We start from the raw sequence: 12,925 nt of genomic DNA on the forward strand, positions 1-12,925 counted from the left end.
TATATATTTTGAACTTTTCCAATTCAGACGCTGTTAAGAGAGGCGTACAGTGCGATGAGGGTCCTCCTATGAGATTCAACACAGGAGATCCGGTATTTATACCAGCGAATCTAAACCGTCGCATTGCTTGAATGCCGCGGGCCAGTTTGAACTTTGAACCTTTACTATCTCACAGTGCTAGTTTCAAAGAGTCGCAAGCCAAAGTTTGGGAAGGTTCAAGATCACCGTCGCCGAGGAAGGCTCAGTCGCAACCAGCACCGTTTGATACAGACAAGGATGGGAGCAATCTTAAAGAGTCGGGCTTGCCCTGGTACGAAAAACATGCGCCATTGGTGATGAGTGACGTTGCGATTCATCAAAGGAAACTGAAGGATGTGGAGACTGTTTTGCAAGATATGCTGTCGAGTGGTTGTGAGGGTACGAGGTTGCTGTTATTGACGGGTCCGAGTGGCAGTTCCAAGAGTACCATTGCCAAAGTACTCGCTAACAGGCTAGTGCGGAACGAACGGGAACTGTTGTGTGCCGCTACGAAGTCTGAATTTGCCTTGAATAAACGGGCCATTGTAGAGTATGAGAACAGTTTATCTCTGACGGATCTTGGTCAAATGAGTCAGTTCAAAGAATTTTTGAAGAGTTGCAAGTACTGTGTGGGGCCTTCCAATCTATCCGTTATTCTCGTCGAAGATCTCCCGAACGTGTTCCATGCGGAGACGAGACGCCTGTTTCAAAGGGCCATTGAGGAATGGTTGTACTCTCCGGATACGAGACTGCCACCATTGGTTATATGTCTCACAGAGTGTGAAATTGAAACCGATTCGAACGCGATGAACCAGCAGAACTTCAGTGTCGACACCTCTTTCACTGCACAGACTGTCTTTACAAGTCACATTCTAAACCACCCTCGTTTGAAACAGATCAAGTTCAACCCGATCAATAAGACGTTGATGAGAAGGACGTTGGGTAATATCTGTATGAGGGAGAGGGATACGCTGCAGAGGAATGGTAAGTGGGCTTACCGAAATAAGTACATTGGTAAACTGGCAGAGGAGATGGGTGATCTAAGAGCTGCTATTGCGACATTGGAGTTTTGGTGTGGTACCAAGAGTAACCGGATAGACCTTATACCGAAGAAGAAGTCTGTTTCGTACTTCCATGCAATTGGGAAGGTTATACACGGCTCGCAGGATACGGTGGACGACGAAGTGATGGTCACTGAGCTGATCGACACGACTCGAGGTACTGTATCGAACGATACTTTTAAGCTTGGACTTCTGGAGAACTATTCTTCGCACAACAGTGGTGAACTGAGTCTGCGATCGGCGCTGGACATTTCAAATGCACTCAGTCTGAGCGACTGCATGAGAAGTACACCGGAATCGCTCGAGTATAGTATACGGAAAGTGAGAGGTACGTTGAGGCGTGCACGCGATACAGGGAGACGTCATTCTACACTGACTTTCCCACGAGAGTGGAAGTACGTTCGAAACATGAAGTTGTTCCGGATTGAGAGCGATGATTACATAAACGTTTCGTTTTACAAGTACGGCCGGCCCGTGCTGTACAAGGACATCGTTGCCGAACTTGGGTACTATGGACCTCTCATCCGCAAGCAGCAAAGTTACAAGAAGAAATCGATGATGTGTTACGTGGACAGTTTACCACCAACTCAGCGCGATGCGGTCCTGCTTAAGAGTAAGAGCATCTGTCAAGTTGACGATGCGGTTGATGTGACCGGTCGATTAGGCGGGGACATCAGGGTGGTAGGTGCTGAGGCGAAGACTGAGTACGAGATGAGTTCTGTCGACGACCACGAGTTATCGCTGGAGAGGAGTGTTGCCAAACTGATGATGGCAAAGCAGGGAAAATTGAGGCGACTCACCTCTGGCCGAGCTTCCGAGTCCCCAGATACCGCTGAGGGGGCCGGTTCACAAGGTGCTGACGCTGGCGATGGCGATGGCGATGAGGTGAGGAACGATGTGTTGGTGGACAGTGATGAAGAGATCGCCGACAAAAGTTTGTCGAACGCCGGGGTTATTGAGGGAGATGACGATGAGGACGACTCGTTGTTGGAGATGTTATCCAAACAAAAGGGTTCCAGCATGGCACACCCCAGTGTGGGTCCCCAACCCCGAGACGATGTCAAGAAAGATTTGCCCACTTCGCGCGATATTTCTGCCCTGTTTTCGGACTCAGATCTAGAGGAGCTTGCCGACAAGGGGATCCTGTGACCTGTCATATGCCATTGATGTATACTTATTATAGAGACACATAGTATATATATTCAGGTATCCATTAGTCATATTCTTTTCTGGAAGTACTGCGGGTCCTCTGCGAGGTTTTCCCTTAGTATATCGAGCCCTCCCTGGAACTCGCCATTGACGTACACGATTGGGATAGTGGGCCAGTCCGCGTGTTCCTTGACGAGATCCCTGACTGTGGCGTTCCTTAGCACGTCAAAGAACCCGAACCGGACGCCACTGGCACGGACGAGCTCGACCGCCTGTTTCGAGAACCTACACTTTGGTTTCGAAGGGGTGCCCTTAATGAACAACATTACGGGTGCCGCGTTCACGAGTCGTTCGATACCCAGTTGATTCTCTGAGTCTCCGACCTGTTTTTGCTGGTGCTCTTGCTGTTCAGTTCTGTTGTCGTCCGCGTGTAGGTTGTATATGATCGGAGCACACTCGTCGAGTGTCACGAGAAACGCTTGCAAGTCCGCATAGGCGAGTTTCTGCAGGATGTACCCGTCTCTGAGTATGACGCAGTAGGGCACCTGTTCCACGTGGAACAGGTCGACAATCCCGCTGTTTTCATGCGTCTCTGTGTCTATGAACAGGAAGAGCATGTTATCGTCGTTGTATTTGGCGTTTGCGTCCTGGAATATCCTGTCCACTGGGGAGCATCTTCTATCGGAAGGTGTGTGGAAGTACAGAACGACCAGCCAGTGTTTGTTCCCCTTGTGTAGAGCGGTAACGATCTGTTCCAGCTGTTTCCTACTGTCTACGTGTATTAGTGACATCGAGTTTATGTGGGTTGGATGGTAAACGGAGTCACTTACAAGCAAGGTCTACATGCATGTGTACGTGTGCGTGTGTATATATATACACACGCTGCATGCACGGGCCTCCCGGACACATCCAATATGGGGTGCTCTTATCATTATTATTAATCAAACGGTTTGAGAATATTAAATAGTGGGTGAACAAAAAACCTGGGTGTAGTGTCCCTGGCGTGTCTTGGTGCCCCCCCCCCCCTGATCACACCCTTCTTGCAAACTTGTAGAACGTGTTCCATACTAGGTGTACCTCACTATCTAGTTCCATTCCTGGGTGTCTCTGCATGATCGCGTGTAGAAACTCATCGCATACGTCTGTTTTGTCTTTGTTTGCTACGTCTGCCTTCCATGAGTGGTACGCGCTGAATGTACGTAGGTACTCTCCGTACTCCCGCAGAATGCACCGTTTCGTGATGGACAGGGCACCCTGGGTGTCTGTTGCATGGGAGTAAACCTCTTGGACATCCCTGAACAAGTCCTTTCTAAACTCACACCCTTTCAAAAGTGTTCTTAGTAGAGATCTCCCCGGTTGTTGCCAGTAGGGACCCAAATGATCATCACCGTATGCAAAATCCAAGTACAACTCATCCAGGTCAGGGTACCCCGTGATCAACTGATCCGCGTACCCCCAAACAGCGACTGTCCCACCAGTGGTGAGTGCCCCTGCGACACTCTCTTGAAACTTGTTGAAATCAAACCAGTGAGCACACTCTACAGCAGTCACCAGATCGTACTCATGATTCTGTTCAATCTGGTCGTACGAACAGACGCGGAACTCGACAACGGGACGTTCTTGTGGCACCTGTGCCAACCTCGACTCTGCCTGCTCCACCATCACACGTGAGACATCGCACCCAACTACTCTAGTACAACCAGGCACCCTGTGAGCCAATTCAAAAGTCGCAGTCCCTGGACCACACCCAATATCGAGAACACACCCTGGGGGGGTGCCTCCACCGCCACCTCGCCTTGCCTCACGACGTGACTCTTCCCCGTCTTCATGGTACGAAATGAGTGTATCGTAGAACTGGGGGGGGTAAGAGGGTCTACACGCCTCGTACCTGTGCGTATCGAAGTCTTTTGCCGAGAAGGTGGACATGGGGACGTGTAGCACAACCCAGAGCAGGACCCACTATACCATACCATCGTGGTAACCGTCATCACCGACTACTACAGGGGAACAGGGGGACCAGGATTCCAACCAACCACGTGACGGAGGCGGACCCAGAAACGCACCCATCTGTGACCTGGATACGTGATAGGTGCAGAACTGTGCAAGTGATGGTGCTGGTAGTAGCATATATGTTCGAGGGCAATGACATTGACAGACCCACTTAAATGCGGACCTGTCTCTGTTGCAACCAGTGACAGCTGCAAATACGACTAATACTACTGTTGCAAGAAAATGCTCTTCGCGTTGGTGATACCAAGACTACTCTGTTGGCCAAGTACTATCCACACTGTAACTATACAGGAATAATAGACGCCACCTGTGGAATTCCCGTAGGCTCTCGACAACGTATGCAGCTAGGGTAAAAAAGGCTTCAGCTTTCTAATGTATTGATCTACAATGTTCTCCGTAGTCTATACTGATAAGTGAGTAACTATGTGCTTCCTTTCTTTTGTATGCAGTTTTCCATCTCATTATCGTCTAGGATGATATACATCCAGATTATACCCTAGCAGATAGCAGTGCCGTGATCTGCCTCTACTGTGCCAGAATAATGCTCGTGCGGAGTTGAATCCCGCAACTGGAGACAGTTTTATAGTAACCGGAACGCATTGCTTTCTTGCACAGTGAAGGATAAGCAGAGCACTATTATCTATATACCTTTTGCACAGACCTTGCATTTCAAGTGCTACAGCAGTACTGTCAATCGTAGATTATGGCTATCACTGGCTTTTACTTTCTAGAAATGAACACATTATTTACAATTGCGATGCCGAGGTGCAACTGTAGAGGTTGATAATGTGAATTGAGTTATGATCGGCCGAGTCGGGGCGACCCTGTTGTTATAGCATCTTCAGCACGTACTTAGCGCTATCCTGTCACGTGCACATTCCGCAGTCACGTGATTTGCGGAATTCGCTGCGGGCGGGACCCCAATATTTCAGTCCCGCACCAGGTCTACTTCTTACATTGAGCAGAACCCTGCCACAGTGTTTCTTGTAGGACGCTGCGGTACCAGCGCACGTGACGCCGAATACAAAACTGGTTACCCGCGCTGCTTTCTCCCCGCCGTTCAAAGCGACAGCTCAGAGCCCCGCTCCGGGTAACACCCCCCCTCTTTTCTGCTTCGCAACGAAACTTCCTGGAAACAAAAACAACAACAGCACGGGGAGAGACAGTGATACAAGGGTATCACTGCTGCCACTGGTACCATTACAACTACAACTACAACTACAATCACTACAGTCGCAAACACGTCTACCAAACACAACATGTCTTTGAGCCGTGAGGATTCGGTGTACCTGGCGAAGCTGACGGAGCAAGCGGAGCGCTACGAGGAGATGGTGGAGAACATGAAGGCTGTGGCGTCTGCTGGACAAGAACTGTCCGTCGAGGAACGTAACCTGCTGTCTGTCGCTTACAAGAACGTCATTGGCGGGAGACGTGCCTCGTGGAGAATTGTGTCGTCGATTGAGCAGAAGGAGGAGGCCAAGGGGGCCGGGGCTGACACGGACGCAGCAGGGGGCAGACCGCACCAGAGGGATGTGATCGCCGCGTACCGTGCCAAGATCGAACAGGAGTTGACGAAGATCTCGCAGGATATCTTGTCAGTGTTGGACGAACATCTGATCCCATCGGCGACCACAGGGGAGTCTAAAGTGTTTTACTACAAGATGAAGGGGGACTACCACCGGTACTTGGCTGAGTTCGCCCAGGGCGACGTCAGGGACCGTGCTGGCGGGGACTCCCAGGAGGCGTACCAGAAGGCTTCGGAGATCGCAGCGACGGAACTGGCTCCAACGCATCCAATCCGTCTCGGGCTCGCTTTGAATTTCTCAGTGTTCTACTACGAGATACTAAACTCACCAGATAAAGCCTGCCATTTGGCGAAACAGGCCTTTGACGACGCAATCGCAGAACTGGACACTTTGTCAGAGGAATCCTACAAGGACAGCACGCTCATCATGCAGTTGCTGAGAGATAACCTCACTTTGTGGACCTCAGACATGGCAGAACAGGGGTCGGCGGAACCCGCACCACCAGCAGAACAGGAACCAGCTGCGCAATGATTTCCGTGGCAAGCAAGTATCTATGTACCCGTTCACGTATACAACCTTCACTCTGTCACAGTCGACGAATCGCGTTTGGCTATCGTTACAAATTGAAGTTGCAACAATATCAACAACTATCTTCCAGTACTAGTTAGTACAAGGGGACAAGCACCCACGATGTCTGCCGTTGCTATGTCGTTGAGAAGGTCTGGGCAGTTGCTGAACTTGTCGCGGGCTGCAGGAAGGAGATGGCTCGCCACTGCTCGTGCTGGTGGCACAGGGGTAGGTACTGGGACTGGAACCGCAGAGAAGTCAACCACGGGGGGCACCGCCACGAGCGGTGACGCTGACGCTGTACAGATTGACTTGCCGGAGAACTCGTTCGAGGGATACCTCTTGGACACGCCATCCTTGCAGTACAGCACGACGAAGGCGTCTCTGTTGCAGATGTACAAAGATATGGTCGTCATTCGCCGTATGGAGATGGCTTGCGACGCTCTGTACAAGGCGAAGAAGATCCGTGGGTTCTGCCACTTGTCCGTCGGGCAGGAGGCCATCGCGGTCGGGATCGAGAACGCAATCACGAAACTGGACTCCGTAATCACATCGTACCGTTGCCATGGGTTCACGTACATGCGCGGTGCGTCAGTCAAACAGGTACTAGCGGAACTGATGGGGAAACGTGAAGGTGTGTCCTACGGGAAGGGTGGGTCCATGCACTTGTACGCGCCCAACTTCTTCGGCGGGAACGGGATCGTAGGTGCACAGGTACCCCTGGGCACTGGGCTAGCGTTTGCGCACCAGTACAAGAACGAGGACGCCTGTTCGTTCACTCTGTATGGTGACGGTGCGTCCAACCAGGGACAAGTCTTTGAATCGTACAACATGGCGAAACTGTGGAACCTACCAGTGGTCTACTGTTGCGAGAACAACAAGTACGGGATGGGTACCGCCGCGTCGCGGTCCTCAGCGACCACAGAGTACTACAAGCGTGGGCAATACATCCCTGGGCTCAAAGTCAACGGTATGGACATCCTAGCCGTGTACCAGGCCTCCAAATTCGCCAAGGACTGGTGTGTATCCGGTAAGGGTCCACTCGTCCTTGAGTTCGAGACGTACAGGTACGGTGGTCACTCGATGTCTGACCCGGGGACCACGTACAGGACCAGGGAGGAGATCCAGAACATGCGGTCCAAGAACGACCCAATCGCAGGGCTCAAGATGCACCTCTTGGATTTGGGGATCGCCACGGACGCAGAGGTCAAGCAGTACGACAAGGCAGCTCGCAAGTACGTCGACGAACAGGTCCAGCTTGCGGACAAAGCGGCTCCTCCAGAGGCCAAACTTTCGATCCTCTTCGAGGACGTCTACGTTAAGGGGTCCGAGATCCCCACGCTGCGCGGCAGGATCCCAGAGGACACCTGGGACTTCCAGAAGAACGATTTTGCCACGCAGAAGTGAATACCATCCACTTACCTGCTCCCATCACAACATCCTATATATAACACGTCTAAGTATTGAATACGCGTATTACAACTTGCTCTCAGTTTTAGCCGCTGACCATTCCACCACCACTTCAACAGCAAGACCATCAGCAAGATGTCGAGCACAGAGACGGAGACACAGGCTGTAGTGGGGGTAGAGGAGTTGCAGAACTACGGGATCAACGCCTCGGACCTGTCGAAGCTGAAGAGCAGCGGGATCTTCACGGTGAACACGGTTCTGTCGACTACAAGGCGGAACCTGTGCAAAGTACGCGGGCTCAGCGAGGTCAAAGTCGAGAAGATCAAAGAAGCTGCGGCCAAGATCGTGCGTGTCGGGTTTGTCCCCGCTACGTTGCAACTCGAGCTCCGGCAGCGGGTCATTGCGCTCTCCACGGGGGCGAAGAACCTCGACGCGATCCTTGGTGGAGGCATTATGACCATGTCCATCACAGAGGTGTTTGGTGAGTTCCGTTGCGGGAAGACACAGATGTCGCACACGCTGTGTGTCACAGCACAGTTGCCCCGCGAGATGGGCGGTGGAGAGGGCAAAGTCGCTTACATTGACACGGAGGGGACTTTCCGCCCAGAGCGGATCCGGCAGATCGCAGAGAGGTACGAACTGGACCCGGATACGTGTCTCGAGAACATCACTTATGCGCGCGCTTTGAACAGCGAGCACCAGATGGAACTCGTTGAACAACTCGGCGGAGAACTGTCTTCGGGGGACTACCGTCTTATAATCGTGGACTCGATCATGGCAAACTTTAGGGTCGACTACTGCGGGAGGGGTGAACTTAACGAGAGACAGCAGCGGCTCAATCAACACCTGTTCAAATTGAACAGACTCGCGGAGGAGTTTAACGTCGCAGTGTTCATGGCAAATCAGGTGCAATCGGACCCAGGTGCCTCAGCACTGTTCGCGTCAGCGGACGGCAGGAAGCCCGTTGGTGGACACGTACTAGCACACGCCTCAGCGACAAGAATTCTCCTCCGTAAGGGAAGAGGGGAGGAAAGAGTGGCCAAACTTCAGGACTCACCAGATATGCCCGAGAGGGAGTGCGTCTACCTCATTGGAGAGAAGGGCATCTGCGACGCAACCGATTAGCACGATATCGGTCCATCATCTGCTATCAATTTTACTACGCATTGCATCCTTGGGAAGGACCCATTTGGCTTCAGTAACTGTATACACATACACATGTAGGTTGTTATGTAACATCAACGAAAAGAATACCCCCCCCATCTAGAAGCCATTAGTTTAACACTCGCTTTCATCCCTCATTCTGAGTGGGATCCTCGAGTAATTCCAGGGACAAGCGTAAAACTGCTTTCTTCGCTCGTGCAACTCGAAGAAATCAAACTTGTCGATACCAAAGAGGTGGTACTTCAACCAGTCCCACTTGGAGATCACTGAGTGCAGCTCGTTGTACTCCATCTCTTCTGGGAAAACATTGCATTTCCGACCAGTCTCTCGCAGAAGCATATCATCATGCACTCCATTATCATCGAATCGGTACTCATAATTATTCATGTGAACCAGCGGGGTGCAATCATTATTGATCGGTACTGTCCGCAGTAACACACTAAAATTGATCGAGTTCGTTTCTAAATCAGAGCGCACCGCGGGTGAAGCAGGAATATACTGCGTATTTACCTTTCCCAATCGACCAATATCTGTATCCCTATTCTGGCCAATGGCCTCAGGCTGAGACGATTCTGACACTGGTGGGGTTAAATCTTTAAACAGTTTCATCCTAGCGGCAAGAACGTTCAACTCATAGTTCTCTTGGTAACGTTTGTTAGAGGGCGGTTGCTGTGGTCTGTATCGAGCCCGCCTCGTAGATTTCAAAGCTGCAGAGGGTGCCCTCAGGGGAGCGTTCCCGTTCGAATTGACATTAATTGACTTCATTTTATCGCGTCGGTAGTCGATGAAGTGTCGCTGTACCTGCCTGCTTGCTTTAATTCTGTGATTGAAGTGGAGACCTCTTTTGTGACACAAAAACTATTAAGAAAAGACACCGTTTACTGTCATCGGTAAATATATTGTACTTTAGAAACTGGGCCACATGTCACAAGAAAACTTATTGGTAACGTGTGTCCGATGTTTGTCTCAAATCCGGCAATATAAACGGACAATGGCGAGAATGTATTGTCGGCGATGGAGCACTGTTCGGTAACTTCAAGCCCCAAGATCATTTCTCAAGGACGTTACTCGAACTCATTAGATTGTTGATATACCCTTGCAGATAGGTATTCTGTTGTTCCAGATTATCGCAGATCTTGCGTTGCTCCAAGGTCTTGTTCCATAGAAGGTCGAGAGTGTCTCTTAATAGAACCGTCTCCTTTAGCAGCTTGTCGTCCTCTGTCCTACCGGCAGAAGAGGACCCTTCTGGAGTGGGTACCTGTTCACTTGTACTAGCGGTTACTGTATCCTTGGACGGTTCCGTGTTGACGGGATTGCTCATTGCTATGGTGTGTGTTTTCGATAAAGGTTAGGTTGTTCAGTATGACAACTTTTTGTCATCTGTTAACATTTTGTTCAAAACTCGTTCCAATTTTATCAACTATTTAAGAAACTCAAACGAAAAGAACTAGTGGGAAAAACGGGGAGAGTACTCCAATTGTCTCCCCCATCTCAAGTTCCAATTGATAGCCCTATGCGAGAATAAATCGGGAACTTTCTTTACGAATGGACTCATGACCCGTTACCCTATCCAATACAGTACTGTGAACTATTATAAACCCGACATGTGAGTATACGAACTCGAGACATGCGGATGGCCCGTTATCCGGAACGTATATAAGCCGCAAGGTATCTGGACCGACATTTTTCAAGACCGTCTCTAAATCCAGAACCCAAAGAACAAAGAAACCAGTCTTAGACAAGAAAGCACAACTGATATAACTACATACCTTACGTATACGGCGTAAATACACGATATCCGAGTCCTTACACACTTTACTCAATTACAACCTGCTTTAGCTCTTACACCCTATCAGCTCTCTTTTTATCCATATAGTAAGACAAATACACTTGTTATATAAGATAACCTACTTTAAATGATATCGTCAAATGGATTATTCATTCCACTTTGATGGATGAATAAATTCTTCTAACGAAGAACATGCTACTTAGGAACCCAATCGACCCTGTCACGAGACAACACAGCAGCGAGATAACCGCAGAGTATCCAACATAAAGCACGATGGTGACAAATCCACCAAGCTTTAATTTGGTGAATAAGATCGAGTGGACGAACATGTAGATTGCACACCCAACACCACCAACGATGAAACTTCTCCATTGCCACTGCCAGTTTTCCAACGACAGAGAGTGGTAGGTTATCAATATGGTGACCAAAACCGTAGTCAACGTCAATAGCAGGAATGAGACAAACAAGAAACCAAACATGTAGAAGATCTTGTTGTACCACAAACTGGTGTAGATGAAGTACAGTTCAACAGCAATGGAACCAAAGGGGAAAATACCTGCGATGAAAGTGGCAGCAACCGTCTTCAAATACCATGGCTGGAATGGAACCTGTCTTGCGACCTGGTTTGTCTTGGTTGGATGCTCATCCCAACTGCATTTCTTATGTGCAATTAAAGAACCAGCTAGAGCAGATGGCACAGATATAACAAACCACAAAAGGACAATAAAGAACAGAGTCTTCGCTGGGATCGTACCGGAGGAGTGCGCGCCTAATAAAAACATATTCAAGCCAACAATGGAGAGCAAAAGACAACCTGGAACCAGCAATGGAGTCAAGATCATGTTAGCCTTCCAGTATGGGCCTCTGAAAAATTTGTAAACACCCATCGAAGTGTATGAGCCAACAAACCCAAATAGGGCGTAGAGCATGAACATTACCGTACCGAGGGAGCCTCTTGAGCTGGGGGACAAAAATCCAAGAGCGGCAAAGAAAATGCTAACGGAGATCATCAAGAACAACTGAATACCAGAACCAACAAGAATGGACAATAGCATCGACTTTGATGGAATTCTGAAAACATCCCCGTGAGTCAACTTCCAACCAGAATCTTCTTGGAATTCATTGTCCAGGTTTAGCTCATTGTAACGGGCAAAATCGCTCCTCAGAGCCTTCAACAACATGTGAATAACCACTGAAGACAACAAAACCACCACGATGGAAAAGTTAACCAGGGAGAACCATTGGATCGTGGGATCATACGTATGCAAGTACTTATCCCATCTGGTAGCCCACACGGTATCGGAAGCAACAAATCTAACGGAATAGGTAAAGTAAACTTCGTTGTCGTTTTTCTCATCCAGCATCAGAGGGTCACCTGAAGTTTGACAAGTCCCTGGAGAGGAACGCTTTATCGAAATTGGATCCACGGTGACACCCACAACACGCAGGTTACCTTCACCACGGTCGTGGTACTCAACGGTAATATCATGATGATTGGCGAAGTAAGGTAACTCCACGTTCTTTAGCATTTGAACATTTTTGGCGTCGCGAGTGCTCAATTTGGCACTGCCACTGTCGTCTTCTTTGGGGTGAGTTTTAGCTTGCGCAACAGCTTGAACCACTTCAACCGAACCGAGTTCGAACCCGTTCCCGTAGAAATCAGAGTTGGTGCTCTTATCGTGAACGACTCTTGCGGCAGGTAACCCATCGATCAGCCAGTTTTGGAAGAACCCATTCTTAATTAGTTTGTTGATGAACTCGGCATCTTTCCCAGGAATGATAGTATTACAAAGGGGCACACATGTCTTCTCTTCCAACATTTTGATTTGATAGGGAGAGTTGTATATTCTGTCACCAAATATAATTGATCCCAAAGATTCTGGTTCCTTCACAATCTTCTCAGGTTGACAGAAATGGAACCGGTCGTAGTAGTAATCGTAGGAGTACAAGTATCTCGACTTATCACCCTTCATGTTCTCTCCATCCTCGGTTTCGTGCTGCCAGTACATGGATGGAGATAAATGGTTGACGAGTAGAGGAATTTCGTCATTTGCCTTGTATGTGGTAGGTGCGACACCAGGCAAGTAAAACGCATTAACCTGGCCACACGCCCAAAGTAAGGCCAAACCAAGATGCACTGTATGGGATATCATTGTGGAATACACCTTACGTGCCAATAACTTTAAAGTTCTCGGTGAACTAGCTGTTAGCAAAGTCGTTGGTCGCTCCAA

The 12,925-nt window shown here is 49.3% G+C and overlaps 9 protein-coding genes across 9 annotated transcripts; 4 read left to right on the forward strand and 5 right to left on the reverse strand.

Annotated features, from left to right (window-relative positions):
• Positions 1-131: 131 nt before the first annotated feature.
• On the forward strand, positions 132-2,228 carry RAD24 (Rad24p; the record flags this gene model as incomplete). The annotated part of the gene is made up of 1 exon (XM_022609060.1): positions 132-2,228. The coding sequence occupies one exon, from the start codon at positions 132-134 to the stop codon at positions 2,226-2,228; it is 2,097 nt and encodes a 698-aa protein (XP_022465494.1).
• Positions 2,229-2,296: 68 nt separating this feature from the next.
• Positions 2,297-3,019, reverse strand: GRX4 (monothiol glutaredoxin GRX4; the record flags this gene model as incomplete). The annotated part of the gene is made up of 1 exon (XM_022609061.1): positions 2,297-3,019. The coding sequence occupies one exon, from the start codon at positions 3,017-3,019 to the stop codon at positions 2,297-2,299; it is 723 nt and encodes a 240-aa protein (XP_022465495.1).
• Positions 3,020-3,257: 238 nt separating this feature from the next.
• On the reverse strand, positions 3,258-4,154 carry TMT1 (trans-aconitate 3-methyltransferase; the record flags this gene model as incomplete). Its single annotated transcript, XM_022609062.1, has 1 exon — positions 3,258-4,154. The coding sequence occupies one exon, from the start codon at positions 4,152-4,154 to the stop codon at positions 3,258-3,260; it is 897 nt and encodes a 298-aa protein (XP_022465496.1).
• A 1,343-nt stretch (positions 4,155-5,497) lies between these two features.
• On the forward strand, positions 5,498-6,295 carry BMH1 (14-3-3 family protein BMH1; the record flags this gene model as incomplete). Its single annotated transcript, XM_022609064.1, has 1 exon — positions 5,498-6,295. One exon carries the CDS (start codon positions 5,498-5,500, stop codon positions 6,293-6,295), a length of 798 nt encoding a protein of 265 aa, XP_022465497.1.
• Positions 6,296-6,454: 159 nt separating this feature from the next.
• Positions 6,455-7,738, forward strand: PDA1 (pyruvate dehydrogenase (acetyl-transferring) subunit E1 alpha; the record flags this gene model as incomplete). The annotated part of the gene is made up of 1 exon (XM_022609065.1): positions 6,455-7,738. One exon carries the CDS (start codon positions 6,455-6,457, stop codon positions 7,736-7,738), a length of 1,284 nt encoding a protein of 427 aa, XP_022465498.1.
• Positions 7,739-7,876: 138 nt separating this feature from the next.
• DMC1 (recombinase DMC1) lies at positions 7,877-8,866 on the forward strand (the record flags this gene model as incomplete). Its single annotated transcript, XM_022609066.1, has 1 exon — positions 7,877-8,866. The coding sequence occupies one exon, from the start codon at positions 7,877-7,879 to the stop codon at positions 8,864-8,866; it is 990 nt and encodes a 329-aa protein (XP_022465499.1).
• Positions 8,867-9,019: 153 nt separating this feature from the next.
• Positions 9,020-9,670, reverse strand: ISC10 (Isc10p; the record flags this gene model as incomplete). The annotated part of the gene is made up of 1 exon (XM_022609067.1): positions 9,020-9,670. The coding sequence occupies one exon, from the start codon at positions 9,668-9,670 to the stop codon at positions 9,020-9,022; it is 651 nt and encodes a 216-aa protein (XP_022465500.1).
• A 283-nt stretch (positions 9,671-9,953) lies between these two features.
• On the reverse strand, positions 9,954-10,226 carry SLO1 (Slo1p; the record flags this gene model as incomplete). Its single annotated transcript, XM_022609068.1, has 1 exon — positions 9,954-10,226. The coding sequence occupies one exon, from the start codon at positions 10,224-10,226 to the stop codon at positions 9,954-9,956; it is 273 nt and encodes a 90-aa protein (XP_022465501.1).
• Positions 10,227-10,843: 617 nt separating this feature from the next.
• Positions 10,844-12,847, reverse strand: EMP70 (Emp70p; the record flags this gene model as incomplete). The annotated part of the gene is made up of 1 exon (XM_022609069.1): positions 10,844-12,847. One exon carries the CDS (start codon positions 12,845-12,847, stop codon positions 10,844-10,846), a length of 2,004 nt encoding a protein of 667 aa, XP_022465502.1.
• Between the last annotated feature and the right edge of the window lie 78 nt (positions 12,848-12,925).

This window comes from Huiozyma naganishii, chromosome 7 (genome assembly GCF_000348985.1).
Source record: "Huiozyma naganishii CBS 8797 chromosome 7, complete genome".
NCBI classification, from domain to species: Eukaryota; Fungi; Ascomycota; class Saccharomycetes; order Saccharomycetales; family Saccharomycetaceae; genus Huiozyma; species Huiozyma naganishii.